The sequence below is a fragment of the Varanus komodoensis genome, unplaced genomic scaffold (assembly GCF_004798865.1).
Source record: "Varanus komodoensis strain SLA01 unplaced genomic scaffold, ASM479886v1 scaffold49, whole genome shotgun sequence".
NCBI classification, from domain to species: domain Eukaryota; kingdom Metazoa; phylum Chordata; class Lepidosauria; order Squamata; family Varanidae; genus Varanus; species Varanus komodoensis.
This window is the reverse complement of record NW_025336072.1, coordinates 1,477,449-1,500,898: the sequence shown is the minus strand read 5'-3', so window position 1 is coordinate 1,500,898 and position 23,450 is coordinate 1,477,449. Positions and strand designations below refer to the sequence as shown.

Sequence of the window (23,450 nt, the reverse complement as noted above, 5' to 3'; positions counted from 1 at the left end):
TTATCAGTAGTCTTCTGTGGACGTCTAGATTTTTAGTGCATTGACGTTTGAAAGGACAGTTGCAGTGGGACCTTATTTTCTTTTTCTGATATTGGTATTGATACATTCATGACTCTGCTTCTAGAATTTGAAAGATTGTGAACAGGTTCCAAGGATGTTAGCAATGCAGTATGTATTGAAATACTGTACATACCTTTATGGGAATGTGACAATATGTGATAATATCTTTTTGATAACTGCTGACCTGCCCCAACAGTCTGATAAAATCTCTTACAAGGTTTAAGAGACTCCAAAATGCAGTGTTCTGTGAGATTGGGAGCTGTGGCGGAAGGAACTTTGGATGATGCATTAAACTGATTTTGACAATTTTCTGTCTCTCAACACATAGCACCGTAGCCCTGTCCATTCAGGAGGACCTATTGCAGTTGGAAGAGCTTTCTTGGGAGTTTGAAGGAAAGAGAGGGTGGGAAAATAGGCATGTTTCTGGATTCAGCCTACTAAACCCACCATTAACTTTTGATATCCTTCTAAACTTCCATTTCCATTGTGTATACAACCTTATACACCATTCATTTACATTTTATGCATAATCTTACGTGGCATTAAAAGAAACAAAATATGTAGATTACTTGTAATACTCCCATTCATGTTATACTCTGGTCATCTTCAAAGCATTTTAATCTGATAATTGTTCTGTATTCTTGAGGGCAATTATATTAGCAATTTAATAACTTTGTGATTCCAGTCCAAAGAGATGATAATGTCAGTACATTACAGTATCTATCGATCAGTCACCTTGTGAACATTAGTTAGCTTACAATAAAGTAGCTAGAAATTGTAGAGCTGTGAGATACTGAGAAATATAAAGTAGCACATCTGAAACATGGAGCAATCAGTTTTGCAAAAAGGTGCTAACTTTAGCAATGTCAGATCATATTTCTGCCAATTGGGGCAATGAGTTTTGTGGAATCCAATGAAGATGTTGATAAAGGTGGACAGAAAATCAGAGGAGGGTATAGAGGAGAGAAGGACTATGTAAGCCACCTTGAGTTCTTTGCGAGAGGAGAAAGTTAGAGTATAAATGCAAATAACAGAGGAGCAGACAGAAGACATTCTGCAAATCTTGGTATGTGACAGTGCAGTTGGGCATTTCCATAAAGTGGCAGGAGTGAACATATACTTGACGCTTTCAGGGTAGTTTTGTGGTTTTGGGATGCTTATTTGCACAAATTTCATTAGCAGCTTGAACGAAATGCATAACTCACAGTCTGTCTTAGAGATGGAAGTGTCTGACCTGGCTCAGCTCATACCATAGTGAGTTAGTACAGGCCTAACAAAGAGGAAAATTGGGGTGGGGGGAGGTCAGTGTGTGAAAATACATTGGATTCATCACATTCCTAACTGGAACACAGCTCTGCAGATTTAGTCTCTGTTTCTTTTTTCTCCCCCGTGTTTTTGTCAACCTGTTAATAGCATAACAGCCGCAGATAAGTGTTGCTGAGCTGCTCTTTAATTTCCTTTTTATGAATGATAAATACAGATGATAATGAGAGAATAGATGATGTCATCACATCTGTTTTATCCACTAACCTGGGCAGTTTTACAACATTTATCAGCTCATAGAAGAAAGATCTGTCAATGGTTATAAGAATTTGATATGATAGATATGTGGAAGCACCATGTTCAAAAACATTATCTCTGAGACTACCAGTTGATGTAGTAAGGCAGTAGTAAGAGGAGAAAATGACCCCAAACAGAGCATTATTGCTGCCTGTGCCACTGGGTGGGAAGTCTGGGAGGAGGAATCAGAATTGCTCATTCTTTTGAGAAGCAAAGCAGCAGGGAGTATTAAATACATGTGTCTGCATGAGCATATCTCAGATTATTTTGAGAAAAGCATTTTCATTTGCCCACAGCAAGCTAGGATATTCTTAAAATTGGAGGTTCTTGTGACAGTGTACTGCAAGACGCTTCTTTTACCACCTGAAAGGTGCTTCGGGGAAATTGTTTTTTTAAAAAGGGAGGGGAGGAGGGAAGAGAGAGGAAGATTCTTTACTTGCTTCTCACAGCTCCATGGTTACTTCTGCAGCAGAAATCACCACAATGCAGCGTTCTAGTTGCATCAGACCCTGTGCCTCCCATGATAACATGCAGCCCTATACATGATGCTGTCCATGGTAAGCCATGTTGAGGACATGGCTGTCTCAAGGATCTGTGGATGATGCTTGCAGAAGAGGGGGAGGAGGGTTAAAACAGCCAGACTGTTTGCTTCTCACAGTTCTAGGTAGCAACAATTCCACCATCGATGGAATAACCATTTGATTTAAATCACTTAAATATTGCCAGAAGTGATTGGAGGTGGTGCGGAATAAGGGATGCATATTTCTGAAGGAGTGCTGAGTTGTATGTGCAACAGGCAGTAATGAACAAAAGCTCTACACATATTCAGAGTCTTTTTGGCAGACCAACAAACATTTCCCTTTAATCAAACACAGCAAAAGCAAAAAAGGAGACAAAAGAGGCCAGCAGAAGTGCATAAGAAGAGTGTACCATGTGTATTCTATTTAGTAAAAATTGTAGTTTTTAATACAAGAATCTTAAAGATTTCTTTCTCAAGATTCCATTCTTCTCACTTCACTTCATCCACATTATTACCCAGCCTCAGTCAGTCTCTCTCATAGTCTCTTCCTCTCTCATATTCTCTCTCTCTCTCTCTCTCTCTCTCTCTCTCTCTCTCTCTCTCTCTCTCTCTCTCTCTCTCTCTCTCTGAGCTGTACTTGTATCACTTTCTTGCTGGGAGTAACCTTAGAAGAGTGCAGTGGCTGAGAATGGATGCCTGTCACATTTCCTGCCCCAAAGAAGAAATTTAAGCTTATGATTAGGTAGGGACTGGTAGAAGAGCAGACAGAAGTAGGGAGACCAGGAAAACAGATGTTTCTTCTTTGCTGCTGCCACTATTCTCTCTTCTGCTGAATGTTGCTAAAATTACATTGCCATGGCATTGTGCAGGCTTTCAGCATTATAAAGTCTGAGGATTAAGTTGTGCCTTTTACTTTTGAGGACTTCTTTGCACAGGGAAAAAGGCTTCTCAAAGAGTTTTCTTGCTGCTGTTGGAAGAGCCAGAATAGACAAGACTGGGATATTGTTTCTTGTATTTCTTTGCCACTATTGAAGCCGAGAGCCCCCAGCACAATAGGATTGTTTTTTCTTTCCCAAAAACATATTTTCAAGGAAACTTCCAATGGTTAATCTCTGCTTCAGAAGAAAGAAAGAAGGAAAGGAAGAGTAAAGAGTGCATATATAGGACATATTACTTCCAAATCAAGAGAAGTAGTAAGTTCCTCTATACTCCTCACTAGTCAGACCTCACCTGGAATACTGTGTCCAGTTCTGGGCACCAAGATTTAAGAAAGATGCAGGTAAATTAGAAAGAGTCCAGCAGAGGGTGACAAAAATGATCCAGGGTTTGGAAACACTGCCCTATGAGGAGAGACTGAGGGAACTGGGCATGTTCAGCCTTGAGAAGAGAAGACTGAGGGGACAGATATCCCTCAAAGGCTGCCACAAAGAGGAAGGTCAAGATCTCTTCTTGCTAATGCCAGAATGTAGGACACAGAATAATCAATTCAAGTTGCAGCATCCTAGATTCAGGCTGGACATCAGGAAAAGCTTCCTCACTGTCAGAGCAATACAGCAGTGGAACCAGCTGCCTAGAGAGGTGGTGGGCGCTCCCACACTACAGACATTCAAAAAGAACCTGGACAGCCATCTGAGTGGGATGGTGTAATGTAGTGTCCTGCAACAGCAAGGGGTTGGACTCGATGGCCTTCATGGCCCCTTCCAACTTTACTGTTCTGTTAATCTATATATATATATTGTCCCACGGATCCATTTGGTCTAAGCAAGGGCCTATGGACTAGCTTGGCCCAGATGGCTTCTTAGCTTCATTCTTTTTGCAATTTGTAACAGAATCTTCATGGAACTTCTCGTATAAATTTGCCAGTTGACACTTCTATAGTCATATCCTTTTTTGTTCTTTATATCACAGTTTCATCATTTTTTAAATCGTACCTGTTAATTAAAAGGCAGATAACAATGACATAATCATCAATACAAAATTAAGAAGATAACATCTTATAGCCATGCATTGGAACCCATTAAAAATAAAGCGGGGGGGGTGGTATTTTTAATTATTTAAAAAAATCAGCTGAGGGGTAATGTGTGATGGGGCAGATTATAGATTCAAGGATCCAGACTCTTAAGTCCCTTTTCTCTTGTCATCCTTATCACCTTAGAAAATAGGAGCCTGTGAGTAGATGTCACCTAAAGAGGTTCTGCATACTTGAACAAATTCATCTGGGTATACTCTGTCCAAAACTGTTCTAGCGATCTAGACTTTGATTTCCAGCATGTTCTTTCCACCTCTGAATTTTGCCCATATCGCTCATTTTAGCAAATATTTTTCAACCAGTGCTTTCAGTATTGGTATTCCATTGTTTAATAAAGTGATTAAATTTCAGTATGACTTTTGAACAGATATTGGTATTTGCATTCTCTCTGTTTTCTTTTAGGTTACAGAAAAGAATCCTCCAACACGGTATTAGAAAAATGAAACTCTTCAAAGTATTTGTCAATCTTCAAACTTACATTTTAAAGGATCACCATTTCTAAACTTCAGTCTACTTTCTCACATACTTAAAGTGGTTTACTTTTGATGAAATCCAAGGACAATGAACTCATTTTGTTTTTTGTGTTTCTTTGCTTGGTATAGTAAAGTCCCATTCTTGTGTTGTTCAATGGGAAAAACCTGAATAGGTGTGTGCGTGGTTTTTTTTTTTTAATGTTCTTCTGTCATTGATCCAAAGTCTATATGCCTTTAAGCCATTGCTATATTTGTTTCAATGGTTACTTTTTTAGTTAGTATTTTTTTTAACCTTTCAAGGTCTTCCACTGATTCTGCAGGAATTTTTGATGTTCTCCAGAAAATGACTTTCATCCATTTGAGCTTCTTCTCTGATTGCTGTAAATGGCTCCTTCCACCCATCCATTAATGGACTAATATGAGGCACTGCATTCCTTGCTGCATAGCATTGTTACCAAATGACTTGCACAAGCAGTGTTTCAAATGTCAGGGGTCAAATCACAGTAGTCAAAAGTGTCCTCTGTGCAAAGGAAAGAATAAAGTTCTGTTGCATGTGGATAGCAAACAGATGAACTTACTTGCAGTTCTGGAAGTAAGGACTGATCACAGTGATAGCTGGACCGGACTATTTTGCTTAAAGAAAGGGAAGCTATGCAGTTTAATTTTTGGATTAGTCATAATGATGCTAGTGATGGCATCCTATATACTGACTGGAGCTAAACATGGCTTTGTGCTAATGCAACCAGCACTGCATTATGGCACTTTCAGCAGCAGTTCAAACTTAATGGACAATGAGAGCCTCTGTGATTTGAAAGACCATTACCATGCATCTAAAATGAATATTTCCTATGCAAAGGATTACCCAAGCATTAAAGCAATCATTGACAGTATTACTTCAAATATTGAGTTCACGACCAGACCTCTTCCAGACTTGGAAGATCTGCAGAAACAAGAGATGCATGTGAGTATAAAAAGAGAAATAAATTTGTGTATTATTAAAAATGTAGGTCACTACCACTGTGCTGAAATATCTCTTACATATAGATACAGTTACATGATTTCAAGTCAATATGCCCATGTTTACTGACCGGGTCTATCACAGATACATTTGATTTCAGTGCAATTTTACAAGGTGGTGGGCAATCTGCAAAGTATCTACAGTGCCTCTTTGCTCTTTGTACCAGTATCTTAGCTAGAGGCTGTCTAAAATAGATAAGTTATGGCCTATCAAAGGCTTTCTGGGGTCTTCAACGTCTTCTCTGCTAAGGACTGAAAAGGGTTGTTAGTCTCCCTCTCTCCCACTTTGTGTGTGTGTGTACACATCTACATAAACATTCATATTTGATTCAACATGGTCCTCATAGTTAAAAGCTAGAGTGTACAAATATATTGCTCTTCACTTCCACTCTGCATATCTACATGTATTTATGTAACAGTTTAGGGTAAACATCTGTCACTGCAGTTCAGCCTTAAAATTGTTGGAATGTTAGAGCAATGGCATATAGGTAGAAGTGCTATTTTAAACTATAAACTTTCTCCTTTGTATTCCAGATGTTCTCAGTAATACCTAAAAAGTTTCTTCAGGACAGCAAGAATCCTTGTTGGTATGAGGAATACAGAGGAAACACTACCAGAGATCCTTATGCTACAAACTCATATGCCTTGTATTCCAAACGTTTTCGGACAATATTTGATTACCTTAGGAAGGTATTTTGGAACCATTTGTATCATTACAAAGACAAGCATTACCGGCTGCGCTGTCTTCCCCACTTCTACATCATAGGCCAGCCAAAATGTGGAACAACAGACCTTTATGACAGGCTCAGGTTACATCCTGATGTGAAATTCTCAGCTATTAAAGAGCCTCACTGGTGGACAAGAAAACGGTTTGGTGAGTAAACAGTCTTGACTGACATTTCAGAGCTGTGTTTGCTTAAAGAAATACTTAGCCTTCCTTAGGAAGCAGTATCTCTTCCGTTTTGAAATTTCTTAGTCCCGAGGAAGCAATAAACTTAATGCCGGAAATCAAGAGATCTGGCTTCATTGTCTGGATCTGCTGCAGGTTGCCTTGGATACACACTGGAAATGCCTTGTTTTTACTTCACATAACAAACTCAGAATCAACAGGCTAACACTGAAAAGCCTAGCAGCTGGAATTGCCACAGACAAATGTTCATGGTTTCTTTTTTACCACAGCAGTATTTTATATGGTGCATGGCTGTAAACTTTCGTTGCCCAAAATGAAAGGTGCTGATAAACAAAACACAAACAACCCCTTCCCCCTACCATTCCTTATTTCTAGGGTGCCGAGGCTGCAGCTGCTCTAAAGCATATCTAGAGCAAATCTATAAAGCATCTTAAAATTGTACTTTAAATTTACAATTAAACTAACACAGCAGACTTAGTTTGCTAAAATGGCTGTGTTAAGAGAGAACAGGCAAAAGATATGGAAGCAGAGATTTCTCACATTGGAGCCATGTAAAAAAATGGTTCCTACAAAGATTTGTATTAAGACTTTACTTTTTGAACTTGCTCATAAGTGATATGAAACTGCGATAAACAGACAGGTTGTCCAATTTGCTGGTGTCTAGTTTATGGACTTTCCATAGACATCTGGCTGGCTCTGTGGGGAAGCAGGCTGCTGGACTAACAAGTCTTTGGTCAGAACTAGCAGGCCCTAGACACCATTGTGCCTCTGGGTTTCTGACATTGCATCAGTCTGGAGCAGTGAAGCATTGGGCCCCTCAGCACTGTGGGGAGAAGTAAATGGGAAGTGCCTGGACCCAGTGCCGGACAGCTGCTGGTTCTCTTTGGCCTAGGGCTGGAGCCTGTCTGCTGCAACAGGCATTTTTTAACTAGTGGCCAGATGTGCAGTCAGTCCTCCTGTGTGGTTGAGTAACTACTTACTCCTGAAACTTGGCCTGTGTTAACTACATATAAAATATGCAACACCATGGTTGTGAGAGATAATGTGGATTTTCTCTTGGTTGAAGGGTACCAACAGCATGAGGGAGAGGAACAGGGGGATAGGGGAGGGAAGAGAGACTTGAGAGAGAGCTGATTAGCCTGCCCAGATAGTTGAGTTGCATAGTTTGCCTCATGCAATTTGACTCTGGATCCCTTATTGGCCCAATTTGAAAGACTCACTCACTCACTCATTTATTATTACTACTACTACAAACATTTATTTCCCGTCCTTCCGACAAGCACACAGCACACTGTGTAAAATCTTACAATAATACAATAATAAAACACCAATTATTAAAACAATATAAAACAGCACATCATAAAACTAAGAGAAAGAGAGGAGGAGGAAAAGAATAGAAAATGTGACTGTGGGAAAAAGAGAAAAAAGTAGTACTCATCTGATGGTGAGCTCATTGAAAGACTTAGTGACAGCAGTGTCTAATATCTCTCTTGCTTCAGTGCCAGTTTGGCAGGAATTAATGCTAGAAACTATTACTGTCTAAAACTAGGGCCAATATCTATAGCTGGCAACTTTGTGCATCTGCCTGTGAATTTTGATTGTTGACATAATCTTTGCTTTCATTCTTCTGATGGATTTCCTAGGATAGAATTTGGGGAAGCAGATAGTTACAATTGCTTTCAAAATTTGCAAAGGTTAAACATCTAGAAATTTCAAAGCACTTGAGAATATATTTTAATTAACTGTACTACTAAATCAGAAATCTTTCCCCTTCTTTCTAGCTGTGCTGGCACCTTTGCTTGGTTCTGCTTAGTACATCTCAAGACACAAGGGAACAGCTCAGCCCCTCTCAGTTTGAACCTTTGTACTTTGACTTTGTACTAATGGTATAGATGGCTAGTAGGCTGGGGTTTATACCACTTAGAGTAATATTTCTGCATAGGTCACAAATACCTTGTGCAGTTTCCCCCCAGATTTTAAGCAGAGTTTTAGAAAGAATCTATGACAAAGCTGTCATTTGTCAGCAAGGGCCTCAGCAAGAGGCTTGAATGGGAATCCTAAGCTCTTCTTTTAGATTTCTATGGAAGTGCTGGTAAACTAAAGCAGGGTGTAATATACCAAATCAGTATGCCTGGATTTCTTTTTAATGTTGTGGGGGTAATAAATGCAATAAAATTGAGCAGAACAAACTTTAGAAGAATTTTAAATATTATGTACTGTTCTTTCAAGTATTTTTCTCCATAGTAACTTATTTCCTATCTGTCTTAGACATTTACCCTTTGCTTAATAGTTTCTGTAAATATGTAAAACCAAGTATAGCTTTCTTTTTTAAAATGTAGACCTTCTCCAGGCCAGATCCAAGCAAAGATTTCAGAAAATGGTCTGAAAGCATCCGATGTGGATCATTGCTGAAGCGGAAGGTGGTTGGGCTTATGCAAAACCTGTGTGGAAAGTTGCCAGGGAACCCTATGCTTGTTGCTTTGATGATAGGGTGGGATGCAGGCATATCAACGAATCACTGGTACCAATATGTAGGGATACTTACCAGCCAGATTAACCTGAAGGATAAAATGGTTACGCTTAATCCAGGGTTTTGTCTTTTACAGGAAAGCCATCATCCTCTGTTAGCAGATAGTGTTATTTATATGATTGAGCATGGTTAAAATATGTAACTGCTTATCTTCCAGCATAAGTCATGTGAATGTTCAATTTTTCCATTGCTTCTTTTTCTTAATGCAGAATGTAATATAATTTGTATGGACTATGATGCATTATGCAGAATTTAACATATAAGCAGGCTTGCTTTCAAAGTTTGTATATATCAAGAATTTGGCTATTTATTTGTGTTCCAAAAGGCAGAGTACAGTGTATAATTACAGAAGAATTAACTGAATTCCAGTGTCCATGTTGTCTTGATTCAGATTGGGTTCACCTTCATGCCATACCTCACTCTGCCTGTCCAGAGAGATTTTGTGGCAGACTGAAATGGTCTTTGCTGCATGTCAAAGCTAAGAGGCCTCTGTACCTTACACAGCACGAGCTGAGCTACCCCAATAGAGATATCCAAAATATACACTCAGGCTATTGCTGCACATTGGAGCATTTCATCATACTTTGTAGGCTGCTGCCTCCTGTATGAATTCTCTCTTGGGATAACTCTAGAGCCATTCCACACTGTGCATACATTGGTGGGCATGTGATTATATTCCTAGGCATGATTTCAAGTCAGAGCTTATATGTTGGACAGATCATGCGAAGGCAAGACTCACTGGAGAAAATCATGCTAGTGGAAGTCGAAGGCAGAAGACAAAAAGGAAAACCAAATATGAGATGGACTGAATCCATAAAGGAAGCCATAGTTTCCAACTTGGAAGAACTGATCTGAGCTGTCATGGACAGGACATTTCATTCATAGGGTTGCCATAAGTTGTAGATGACATGACGGTACATAACAACAAATCATTGTAGTTCCCTTAAATGTCAATATGAAAAAAGACATCTCTACACTCATGTAAATGAAGGAATTGCAATTCATCATTCATGCATATTTGTGCATGTTCAGACATAATGATGTATATGTATAAGTAATGCAAGTTGGAAAACACTGTGATCATATTTTCCATTCCACACCATCTTGGCCAAGCTCATTTAGGTTAAGGTGGTGCATCAATGGTATTGCACTCCATTCAGATTCCACCCTGTTTTATGCAGCCCCTTTTATCGCCTAACTATTAGTTAGTTTGTAACACCATTCACTCTTGGATGCACATGTGACAGGGTTTATGTGTCCTGGATTTATGTATTCTTGCCTCGGATTCTGGGAATTATTTCAGACATTATTTCTCAGCCTGGCCATATTACCCACTTAGGACAATGTTGGAAGAAAAATAATCTGCAAGGAATTGTTTAATTTCTTCGTCGTGGTCCCTGTGCATCACACATACATGGGGGCTGTGCCTGCGCAGTGCCTGTTGCCAGGAAGATTTAAGAGCTTTAACGGTTTTGGTGGGAACTCCACATCCCTCCCCCATAGTACAGATGGGCAGAGTGCCTGCCCCTTCACCAGTCTGCTTGCGACCAACATTTGCTGTGCCTTGGAGGTTTCACCTTACAAAGGTGGTTAGTTAAAACCTGACCAATAGCTGTGGCAGAGCACTTGCTACATCATAATAGATTTATTTGAGGAATTAGCGGAGAGACTGCTTGATTAAAATTTGGTTTCTCTTTTTTTGTGCTTGTGAACAGGGAGGTCCATGAATACATGACCTGTAGTTACAAAATTCTTTTGGTGGAAACTAGTTTACAGTTCTAGGTAGTGTCATAGATAATTTTTATGCTGGATTTTAAGGAATAGCCATTATAGATGGTTTAGAAATGCCACATGAATGTATCTGCATTTTTGTTAGAGAAATAAAAATTAAAAGAGGGGGAGATAAGTGATACTCTATTATTGTTTTGAGCACCCATTCATTTATGCTCCTTTGGCTGCATTAGTTCTGCTTATATCTATTGCAATAAATAGGATTTCAGTTAGACTATCATTCTAAAAGTAAATACAACCCTCTGGTTTATAATGGTTACTTATAGACCTTCCTTTTACATTCTTGTTTTCAGGGATAATTCGTCTAAGGGATGGCTTTCATGATCGCTACCCAGTGGAAGATTACTTGGATCTGTTTGACCTGGCTGCTCATCAGATTCATAATGTGCTACAGGGAGACACTGCAAAAGGCTACAGCAGGATGAGCAGCATTATCATCGGTACAAGAGTATTGCTAATGGGATATGTTTTGATGGTGCTAAACTTGCTTTAGCAGTATCTGAAGCAATCTATATCAAGGATCTTAGAAATATACGCTATATGTGAGATTAACAGAAATGTGGGAGAGATGGCATTTTTAACAGTGTCTGTTGGCTTTTCAACAAAAGGGGTGTTTAGTGCATTTTGGACCACCAATGAAAAGCTGAAAAAAATCTCTCTGAAAACATTATATATCTTGTAATTTTGCACTTTATGTTCTTTAGTGTAAATAGAAACTATTTAGAGGTCACATGATTTAGGGTGCACTCTTCTGCATGTTTAGGCAAAGGAGGTCCTACAACTTCCAGCATACCACAGTCGGCAGAGTTGTAGGACTTCTTTTCTGCCTAAACATGCATTGGAGCAAGCCATTACTTGCTTATCTATACAATATGGCATTCATGGCAACATGCAATCCATTTAAAAGTCTTAATATAAAATGACTACAAATAAATATGAGAATAAAACTCAAGTATGGTTAATAGTATCTGTTAAAAGCTGTAGCTAGACATGTTATCCTCACTATTCTACACTATCTAATATTTATTATGTTCCTATAGCACCCAATTACCAAAGAGCGCAATATAACTGTAGTAAATGACAGAAGTGTTAAGTTCTTTTGGCATGGAGCTGCCGTAATAAAGGAATCTTTCTTCACTTGAATGTCTGGCAAGTGTGTGGCTGCTAGAAATGTTGAGATCCCTGACATGTGGCAACCATTGATATGGGGTTTCATTTTGTTATGTGTAAAGGTGGAAGCTTCTGTAGGAGGGCAATGGTTTTCTTATTCATTTGAGGTAAGAAGAATGCCTAAGCTGTCTCAGCTTAAGGGAAACATCTGATAACGGTTGGACATTCCCTAAATTTGTAAATCATAAGCTATTAGCCCTGATTGTGTTGATGTGATCCATGAGCCCCACTGATTTTTTCAGAAACAAATGTGCTCAAATGCTCTTTTTGTGTTTTTTGTGGCAAGAGCATTTGCAAGCATACCTGTGGAGTAAATTCCTAATTTAGATTGGTAGTATATACCGTTTTTGGAGCAATTGCCTTCTGTTAAAGCTTTTCAGAGAGATGTTTTGTTAAGTAAACTGATTACATTAGCTCCTCTTCATCAAGTTTCTACAGGAAAAAAACAAATTAATATGCTCATTATATTAAAAAAAACCTTGTTAAAATACAACTTACTCAAGAATGCTTATATGGAATCAGAAATTTGCTTAGGAGCAACGTTATTAAACTTCAGATGATTAAAAAGAAGAGATATAATTAAAACTATAAACATTCCTCTGACTTTATCAGGCAATGTAATTTTCCAATCAAAAGCATCTCGGAATCAAATTGTTACTGGGTTATAATTGTATTGCCAGATGAAGCCCTGGATGTTTTGGAAGAGCTGTGCAAGACACTGCACTTGTAGCCTCAGGCATTCTAGAGAGGATTTATTTATTTATGATCATTATTATGATAAATTCACTCAAATGTTTTATGAAAGCATAACATGGTTTTATTCCATTAATCTCAGGATTAGGGCATTCTACAGTCATTTTCTAATGAAAGTAGGCAGTGTAATCATATGTTATGTGCTTCTAGCTCCTATGAAATATCGGTATATTTCAGACTGTGCTGTTGTGATTTGATATATAAATGCAGCAGTAGTTAATTTATCATAGGTTGAATATGACTTTCCCTCACTAGCATTAATTTAGAATTCTGATGTAGTGGGGGAGATAATAAAATAGGTAGGGGTACAGTAAGAAGTTTGTTTTTAGCCTTTAACACTTTAGGTAAGCTAGTGAAGAGCTGAGAGTTTGAACAATCACAACCTAGTTCGAAGATTTGACTGCCAAACATAAGCTATGTAATAATATGCTGTGGAACTCTAGATCTCTGATGCAGGGTATGCTAATGCACACTGTTCTGCCCGGATGTGTTCCCTGGGATGTGTTCCCAGATGGAAGACCAGCAACCCACATAGACCATTGCCGTTGGTCTGTAGCAACTCTTATTTTGGCTGCCATACAGTTAGGAGTCAGTGAAGGATCCAGGGTGCAGGTCCTCCATCATTTTGTGTAGGAAATAAGAATTTTCACTGGTAGAGTACCTCCTAAGGATTACAGAATTAGCATATAGAGTCAATTAAACACAGCTAAACAGAAGGGCAGAAACATTTCATTTGTTAACAAATACACAAAATTGTAAATCTGTACAGAATAGCAGCATAAGGTATTTGGCACATTCATTTTGCTGAATAAAAGAAATCAGGGCTAAGGAAAACTTCTCCAAAGCATATGTGAAGGGAGTGGTGATAACACAGAGTAATGCTGTATATATTTATTTGAAAGGCAGTCTATTGTGTTCAGAGTGGGTTACTTCTGACTAAGTATATTTGGGATTGTACTCATCTTCTGTAAAATCTAGAAATCTTCACACACACACAAAGAAGAACACACATTGGAATGTACATTAGATGCTATATAAATATAAATGTGCCCAATCAATTGAAATGCTTTCTCAAACCCAGCATTTTGGGGTTTTGATATAAATGCCATTAGGATTAACTGTGTTAGAATTCAGTACACAAATAGATGCCAAGATCTCTGAAAGTTACCTTGCTTTTAATAATCTGGTCTTGCACAGTCCGTTTTGCAATGTTCAGATCCAGATGAAATTAACAATAACAATATGCAACTTTTGTCATTTCAGGAGAGGCAAGTGCTTCCACAATGTGGGACAACAATGCCTGGATTTTCTTTTATGACAACAGTACCGAAGGGGAACCTCCATTTTTAATACAGGACTTTATCCATGCCTTCCAGCCAAATGCAAAGCTAATTGTTATGCTTAGGGATCCTGTTGAAAGGTTAGCACCCAATATTTAACACTTTCAAATGTTTCCTTTGTTTTACTTGTTTGTACAGATTCTAACTGTCCTCAGAATTTTATTATACATGGACAGCTGACTCTCCCCCCCCCCCACCCCAACACTGCCACCACTGCATAGACTTTATTGGTAAAAACAAGCAAGGAACCAACCACCACACACCTTATTTTTAATATGGCTGATATGATCTGGAATACTATCATGCTTTTGGACTAGACATTGGTTATTTGATTGAAAAATGATTACTTCTAACCCTGCTATGTGTATATAATCATGGCTCCTGTCCAGATCCTTTTTTCTGACCAAGTTATGCCTAGGGAAGGATTAGAAGTAGTCTTTGGATTGAAGGAGGAACCCATGCACATCTCTCCACATCAGAAGAGAAATAAATAAATCCTCAAACTGACTCGTCGCACACATGCTTGAAAGTAGAATCTGCCCTGTATCAGTGGAATTAAAAGTCCATTTAAAAAGGTTTTAATCTTGCAGGATCAAGAACATGCCCTGTTCAAATAAATACAAGATCCGGTTGAGTCTTTCATATGTCCCAGTGCCGAGAAAAGCAGTGGAGGTTTGGCCTGCCTGGGCATTAGCATAAAGAATGGTATATAACCAGGCCAATTAACTGTTTCACTTGTATGTTTGGATGGGTGTTTGTAAGCTCCCCAACCTTCCCCAACCTGCTGCCCTCCACGTGAATGAATGGTTTCTTATGGTCATATACCAATACCAGCTTTATTCAAAAGAAAAATAAAACTGGTTGATGGACTACAACTCCCCACATACTGATTCTATTTTCAGTGGATGCTTTTAAAAAATCAAATGTGAGAATATGTGATGCACATTTCGTGACAGAATGTATAACAACAGTACTTCTCATCATCAGTATTTCTTCCACTTTGACTCCCATACCTGAAAGTAAAATGATGATGATGATGATGATGATGATGATGATGTTGATACAGTGTCATTGTCCTCCCAAATGCCCTCTATATATTTTGAGGAAAAAGTAATAAGATAACACATGCTGAAAGGTTTTCCCTATTAGATTTGCATTCTCTCCAGGACTGCTGCTGTAGTTACTGCTGCAGTCAAGTCATCTCCAACTTAGGCCGACCCCATGAATGAAAGCCCTCTGTAATGTCCAGTCCACAACAGCCCTGCTCAGCCCTTTTAAGTTCAAGGCTGTGGCATCCTTTATGGATTCAATCCTTCTGATATTACATTTTGCTTTTCTTCTGCCTTCTATTTTCCCTAGCATGTTTGTCTTCTCCACGTTTGGTATTTTATTTGTAAACTTGTGATAGGAAAGTTACTTACATGACAATCATTAACATTATCAGAAAGATCTTGCACGCATGGAAACGATGTCTATAGCCCAGATATTTCTCATTGATACAGTTCCTTTTCAGATTGTCTATCCAGGTCAGTGCAATTGTGTTGATATTGGCTAATTAGGGTGCAAACCAAGGTGGATGCTCATAAGCCTCTGAACATTATGAGTAGTTTTGCATCCCTCCTCCTCCCATCCTGCAAATTAGATTTCAGTGGTCTAGCTTAGGTGCTTTGGATGGGGAGGGAATTGAACTGGAATGCTGTCAGTTCATGTCATATTCCTGCCCCCCTCTCCCAACATCCTCTTTCCCCCTTCTCTGAGACAGTATGAAGACCTTGGTGAAGCAGCCATGCAGATATTTCAGTGTGGGGGGGAAAGCAGGGTGATCCAGTGCAAATCCTCACTCTGAGGTTGGAGCTCTTTTCTGATTATGGAGCTAGGAATCTGAAGCATGTTGTGGGCCTCTAGATGCTGTCAAGGGACTGTAGGATTGCTCTGTTAATAACACAAGCAGAAATTCAATTGTGTATAGTTTATAATGTAAATAAGCGGAAGTCAGCAGTTCTCAATGTTTCTGTTGGGAAATTATCACTAGCTACAGTTGAGAATGATGGCATTGACCTATAACTTGATAAAGAGCTTGCTGTGATTTCTAAGGTTGAATTTCTAAACTTTCTAAGCTTTCCTCTCAGTGCACCCAGCTTCACGTGACTGAAAAACTCTGGTCTTTACTGTTGTCTCCTCATTGTGGTGCATATTCTGATACTTATTGCTTTCGTACTTTACAAGGGAAACCTGCTCGTAGCCTAGAGAATGTACTCAGATTGGCAAGGGAAAACTGTCCAAATGAAATAAACTTCTTCTGTAAACTATCTGTTCACCTTTGCTTCCCAGTTCCTTCTATCCCACCTACAACCATAATTGCAAGATGTGTTGGCCTGCACCAGTATTACTCGGGATACCACTGCTCCCTGCATCTCATTTGATAATGCACTATTGGTCACCTGTAGCCTTTTTATATGCGTGCATATCTGCTGGAATGGTGGCAAAATTTTGTTTATATTATAAAGAGCTGCATTAAGGAATTGGCTGGCTTCCTCTTTGCTGTTTTTCTCATATCTTCCAGTTTCATAGCCAACTATTTCATGCACAGTAAAACAGGCAGCTGCCTAAGGCAGCAAAATACAAAGCACAGCCAAATATTTGATGCCTGTTTATTGTCAGCGAAATACAAATGGGAAGTAGCATATTTCCCTCTTTGACTACATATACTTACAGACAATTCCTTCCATTGATAAGTTGTAGTACATGGATCTGTCCCTATTCTGATACCTTATATAGAGTCATAGTGCTAAGTTGGGTCACCTGTTGCATCTTTGGCATCTCTGACATAATAACTTTCCCTTCTTCCCATGATAATAAAGAGTGTTAGATTCATTGCACTAAGGATACAGAAAATTCATTTTCAAAGTGAAAGCAAAGTACTATTAAATGTCTTTTTTAAGTTGTCATCCTTACGAAAGATGACAACAAGCTAAATTGAAGTGCATCCAAGATCAAAACATGGCTTTATGTTTATGGCTATTGACTTGTTTTCTGTCCAAACAAATAGCTATTGCTATAATTTATAAGTAATTTTCTGTTCTTGGATGTAGAATATTTTATTAGTAGTAGAGACAAAGAAATAACAAAGCCTTGCTAAATTGTGATTCATTTATCAGATCAGTGGACTAAATCCAATGTTAAATGTGGAGATGCAGTTGTACAAAGGGACATTCCCTTTCTTCCTCCTTTAGTTCTCCTGTATGTCCCTCTTTCCTAGATTTAGTCCAGAAAGTACTCCAACCCTCTGGAACAGGATTGGAATGCATGTGAGGAGCTGCAGGGTATGGGGAAATTTTAGTCTACCAGTGGTATCTGTTCCTCTGGATGAATAACACCACTGGATAGAAAGCAGTGTTGTAAACAGGAAAGACAAGATCCACATTTTCTTCTGCAGGTAAACATTTTAATGAAATGGTAGACAACTATATTTGGCCTAAAAGCAGAAATGCTATACCAGCAATTCTGGAGAGACGAATATAATATCTTGCCAAAAAACACTGAAGAGAAAATTCCCTGTTGAATTGTGTGTCAAAGAAAGTATCAGATCTCAGTCATGTATTGCTTGTGATGCCTTTGATACTGATTGACTTTGGGTGGATGGCTTATAATTGACCCAGGTGAAGAAGTTTATGAACATTCCACTTCTCAGGAAATGAAACAATCATTGGAGCCTACTTCATGATGGAAGGAAAAATTGTCAGTATGTCTGGGGTTCAATTTTTGCAAAGGTCTTTGGTACAGATGTAGCTTTTTGGAGCACATGCAGGTTGAGGAAACATAGCAGCAGAAGAGAATTAACAGTGAGACCCAAGGAAAGGTTCAGTGTAGACAATGAACTGAAGAAGATAGTCCTGAAGGAAGGGCAGCTGGAGAAAAAGGATGTTTTCATGAAGGGCAGAGAAGACGGAGAACGGAAAAAAAGGATTGGCTAATGGAAAAATAAGGATAACATGAGTGGATTTGCGATTGCTGTAACTGATATAAAGCAAAAGACCTGAGAATGAACAGGAGTATGAAGGAAGACACTTCATAGGAAGCAATATGGAAACACAACCTGAATTCTATGAGCTGCTTACAGGTAGTTGTGGACATAACAATGATGAATTAGCAAAGATACTGGGGGAAGTAGCATGGTAACATTTCACCAGTAGTTATACTTGGATTTTTCAGTACTTGATTTTTGCTTGCTTTCAGTACTTGATTCTTCATGAAAAGCTTCTGGTAGCAACAGTGAGATGATGGGAAATTGATTTAACAGATATGAGGTAGAACAGGGGTCTCAAACTCAACTTACCTGGGGGCCGCTGGAAGTAGAGTCTGGGTGAGGCTGGGCCGCATCAAGTATTCCACCACCGCGGTGGTGGTGGGCCGCTCATCCCGCCTCACTCCCGGAGGCCGGCCCGGGGGCCGCCGGCACTTTGAAGGCCGCAGGGCCCCTCCCCGGTGCCCCCTCCGTCCCGGCAATTGGCCCGCGGGCTGCGAGTTTGAGACCCCTGAGGTAGATGAAGAACTCTTTTCCAGTTAGGCAAGTTCAGCCAACCTGAAAATTGTTCCTAATTTTTCTGCGGTGAGACCTGCCTGCCTGGCATTCCCAAGTTTTCAGTGAATTTGCAAAGAACCTATGACATTGAACCCATAAAAAAGTAATAATACAAAATTACTACCGTTTTTTTAAACAGGTCCTTTCTATAAAAATAACATTAATTTTCTTCTGAACGTCTTGACTGCTGTAATACATTCAATATGTTCCATTGTTCCTGTGTTGTTTCATTCACAGATTATATTCTGATTATCTCTACTTTGCAAGCGCTAACAAATCTGTAGAAGACTTCCATGAAAAAGTGTCTGAGTCATTACAACTGTTTGAAAATTGCCTGGCAGATTACTCCCTGAGAGCCTGTGTGTACAACAACACCCTTAACAATGCCATGCCAGTATGTAAAATTTGATTCAGTTTTGAATAGATGCTTGGACAATATGCTATGAAGTCTGTATATTCACACATCGAGATGTGTAACAATACCATATAGATCCAATCCTAATCCTAATTCTTACTAAGATAATAAATTTGTCTCTGAGCCATGTGGTTTCACATTGCAGTTGGTGGTTCTTATGGAAGGCTTTCCCTTTACAAATCAAAAAGTCCTTACACATGGCGATAAGCATGTCAAGCTGGGTAGGTTAGAGACTGTGTCAGCTACAGATTTCAGAGGCCTTTGGGCCCCTTCTTACTGTCATCCCCACCCCCTGCTGTTACTCCTCTTCCTCTTTTTTTATCACTGCATCCACTTGATTGCCTAACAAGCAAAGAGCCAGGTAGCAAGTAGGGCAACTTGGCCACAGAAACAAGAAGATCACAGTGGTGAAAGGGATGAACAAATCCAGGAGGATCTTTTCAGTGGATCTGTGTTGGGGCTGTGGGTCCTTGGCAGTGTCTGAGCACGTATACCTTTGAGACTGACATTTACTACAGACCTTCTGACATCTAGATGGCTAAGCTAAGGGATTTTTTTCTGTTTTGTTTCAGGGGATTAACAAGAGAGCATTCAAATAGGAGCATCTTATATGAAGGGCTAGAATTTCCCACATTCCTTCAATAAATTTGTATTCTTTACTGTTTGTTGTTCTCTACATCATTATTTCTCCCACTGGAAATTCATTGTAGTGATTAACTTCTAAAGAAGGGCTGGGAGCCACCAGATGTTTTGGCTTACAATTCCCATGATCCCTCACCACTGACTATTCTGGCAGGATTGCTAATGGGGGATGAGTTGAGTCTGAAGGATCACTAAGAAAATACAAACATATATTTCTTGCTTCTTCTAAGAGGCCCTAAATGTTACTTAGCATCGGATGTTAGTTAGCATACAGTGTTTGAGACAGGGGAAAATAAGAATAGTTTTGCTGAAATAGAAAAGGACATAATAAATTCCATAATCAGGACTGAGTTGCTTTTGTGTTAATAGTTCTTACAGATTTAACAAACTATTTTTTGTGATGTTTTCATTCTTTTAGGTAAGGCTCCAGGTTGGTCTGTATGTTGTTTTTCTCCTGGACTGGCTGACAGTTTTTAATAAAGATCAAATACTAGTTCTTCGCCTGGAGGATCATGCATCCAATGTTAAGTTTACTATGCACATGGTGTTTCAGTTTCTGGATTTAGGTAGGCATTTTTCTCAGCCTCCTGTTAAATAGAATTGCCATGTTTTTGAAGGGTCCTCCGCTAGTGCCATCAGTCCTCACCTCAGCCTGACTATACAAACATAGACAGAAGCAAAGAAGGGGCAGAAAAACTTTACCATGAGGAAGAATTGGGCTCCATTTTAAATTTAGTATCTTGATCAATTAATCTGCCACCTGTTGAACAATTTAACTTCAGAGATATATATTGGTGGGTCCCATCACTATCATACAGAAGCTCCGTATATCAGTTGCTTGACTGCTTGACTTACTGGGATTCTTTTTTTTAATTCAGTAATATTAGAATTTACTATATAACTAATCTTCTCATATGCATTTTTAAAATTGCTTAAAGCTAGCTGTCATTTAACCAGTGCTATTCCTCATGCAATTAAAACTCACCTGATTACATTATCTTTAGGGTCACTACACACATCTTTCACTAAGCAGAAAACAGCTTGCTGGAATGTTTAAGAAAAAGGCAAGTTCATTGTGAGAAATGACAAATGCACAGATTTTTATTTCACTCTGGGGTACAGAGTGCTTTTCATAGTTAAAAAGTTAAAGGTTTTCCCTTGACATTAAGTCCCGTCATGCCTGACTCTAGGGGGCCGTGCTCATCTCCGTTTCCTAGTCGAGGGAGCCAGTGTTTGTCCACAGACAGTCTCTGTGGTCATGTGGCCGGCATGACTAAACACCGAAGTGCACAGAATGCTTTTACCTGCCCACCAAAGTGATACCTTTTTACCAACTTGCATTTGCATGCTTTCGGACTGCAAGGTTGGCAGGAGCTGGGACAGATTACAGGAGCTCACCCCGTTGTGCAGATTTGAACCGGCGACCTTTCGATCAACCAGCCCAGCAGCACAGCAGTTTAAACCACTGTGCCACCTGCAGTCCCTACGGCTACCCTAATTTCCTCCCTTCTCTGTGGGAGCAAATAATGATATCTTCACATGAAGTGACCTGTGAACAAGCGAGCTGTTTAGCATGTTCAACACAAATAGACCAACATAAGGCAAACTTTTGGGTCATGAGAAAGCCCCTTTCACCTTCCCCTCCCACAGCATAATGTGGGGTGAAACCCATTTTAATAGTAAATTTGTACCACTTGATTTTTTGCTGGACTTCTGTGCTTGAGTGAAATAAAAGCTATCATCAGGGACTAAGTATTCAGAAATATGGAAAAGTATTTTTTATTCAAAAATTGACATTTGTGGTTCTTTTATATTCTGATAAATTGTTAGAAAATAGTTGGGCATGAGGAATCATTCTTGCTACCTTCTGTGCAAAATAACGGATACATAGAACATTATGTTGTCTAGTAAACTTTTAAAGACATAAAAATATTTCTATACAGAAGCTGGATGCTGGAATGCAGAGTTTTCTTTCTAATCCAGCCCCAGCAGTAACCTTTTACTGGTTTGTGCACTACCTGCAGGTGTAATAGGAAGCACACTGTTCTTGTCCTCCTTGTTTTTTTTTGTAAAGCACATTTCAAATTATCTCCCCTTTGCACTGAAATACCTGAGCATCTGCATCTACAGCTCATGGGTCCTAGGTCAAAATTTTACATCAAGTTAAATGCATGTAAACATTTAGGGCAAAAGCTAATGCCATGTCAGCGTGGGAGAGCTTGAGAACATGTCTCCTCTGTTGCACTGCACTCTGCCAATTTCTAGTTCATAAGGTCTTCCAGCCTCTCACAGCAGATTTTTGCATATCAGGCATAAAAGATGCTGGCAGAATTTCCCTCTTCTCTATTCCACAGGTGCAAGCTGATTAATTGGATACAGCCCTTAATATGCATCCTTATTCTTTGTGAAATAGCATTTGTAGGAAGAAAGGATCAGAAATGAGGGAAAGGAGAGGATTAACTCTTTCCTCACAAGCTGCTGTCCCACCTAAAATCATACTCTCAAAATCTGCAGTAAGTCCCAGGAAGCAGATTGCAACATACAAGGAAAGGGTTAAAACCCCTCTTGCTTTTTGTTTTCCTTCAATTTATAACAAGATTATGAATGATTTTTCATGCCTTTTTAAATTTTGGGATTCCTCCACAGGTGCTCTAACAGAAAAACAAGAAGCTCTAATTACTAAGAGTCCTGCATCAAACACTAGAAGACCCGAAGATCGTAATCTGGGACCTATGTTACCTCTCACAAAGGAAATTCTACGAGATTTCTATCAGCCTTTCAACAGAAAATTGGCTCAAGTCCTTTCTGATGAAGCTTTTTTATGGAAAAAACCTTGATCTACTCATTTCAGTAATACAAATTCAGTGCTAGGAGAAAATTTTATTTTTTTAAAATCATGTTTTCAGGGCAAATATTTACCCATTCTGAATCCAAGAAAGCCTATTGCTGTTAAATCCTTCTCTCCGTGGTTTGCAGACAATATGTCAAAAGAACTGTATCAGAAGAAGATGAAAGCTCCATGATTATCAGTCTCTCCTACAACTTTTTTCCTTCAGCCTCAAAAGAACAGTGTGCTAATAGCTGTCATATTGAGCAGTCTTCTCTGGTTATAAATTTTGTTCCCCTACAATACAGAAAGTAGCACTAGCCATGTAAAAATGCACATTCTTTCTCATTTTTAATATATGTCTTGCATTATTTGGAAACTTCAAAATATCTTTTTAACCATTAAAAGTTGATTGATTTTAATCCAGAAGTTTGGTTTTTATTTCAACCAACTTTTCACTATGCAATCTTGACACATTTCATAAACTTATGAAATTAGCCTGTGAAACTGGAAACAAAACATGGAAAACCAAGTGACTTGTTAATGGACTGTTGTTTCATTATGCCCAAAGCAGAATTCATTCTTCCAAAATAACAGCAATATAAGAAATTTCTCAAAGATAATGGATTAATAATAGTTTAAAATATTAATCCATCACATCCTGCTAAAGTGTCTGAATGAAATGCTTTAGTTCATAAGATAGAGAAGTTTGAAGATTTTTGGATAAGCTCTCATTAAAGCTGCTGCATCATTTACCAGTGGAGCAGTGTTTGGGGGAGAAGGGTTATATATTTAACAGTTACTTAAATAAAGGAGATGGATAACTAGTCA

At 38.9% G+C, this 23,450-nt stretch overlaps 1 protein-coding gene across 8 annotated transcripts in view; it reads left to right on the top strand.

Moving 5' to 3' along the window:
• Window positions 1–23,041, top strand: part of CHST15 (carbohydrate sulfotransferase 15) — a 59,930-nt gene extending 36,889 nt beyond the window's left edge. For 6 of the 8 annotated variants that reach the window (XM_044445719.1, XM_044445724.1, XM_044445722.1 and 3 more), the window contains 7 exons: window positions 4,572–5,603; window positions 6,194–6,533; window positions 11,184–11,330; window positions 14,077–14,233; window positions 18,973–19,129; window positions 20,211–20,358; window positions 22,439–23,041. In XM_044445719.1, the coding sequence (XP_044301654.1) occupies window positions 5,061–5,603; window positions 6,194–6,533; window positions 11,184–11,330; window positions 14,077–14,233; window positions 18,973–19,129; window positions 20,211–20,358; window positions 22,439–22,629 (1,683 nt within the window). In that variant the 5' untranslated portion in view covers window positions 4,572–5,060 and the 3' untranslated portion in view covers window positions 22,630–23,041. Of the gene's footprint in view, window positions 1–4,571; window positions 5,604–6,193; window positions 6,534–11,183; window positions 11,331–14,076; window positions 14,234–18,972; window positions 19,130–19,722; window positions 19,815–20,210; window positions 20,359–22,438 lie in introns of those variants that run through there. The other 2 variants (XM_044445727.1, XM_044445726.1) reach the window with 2 other exon arrangements.
• Window positions 23,042–23,450: the final 409 nt, after the last annotated feature.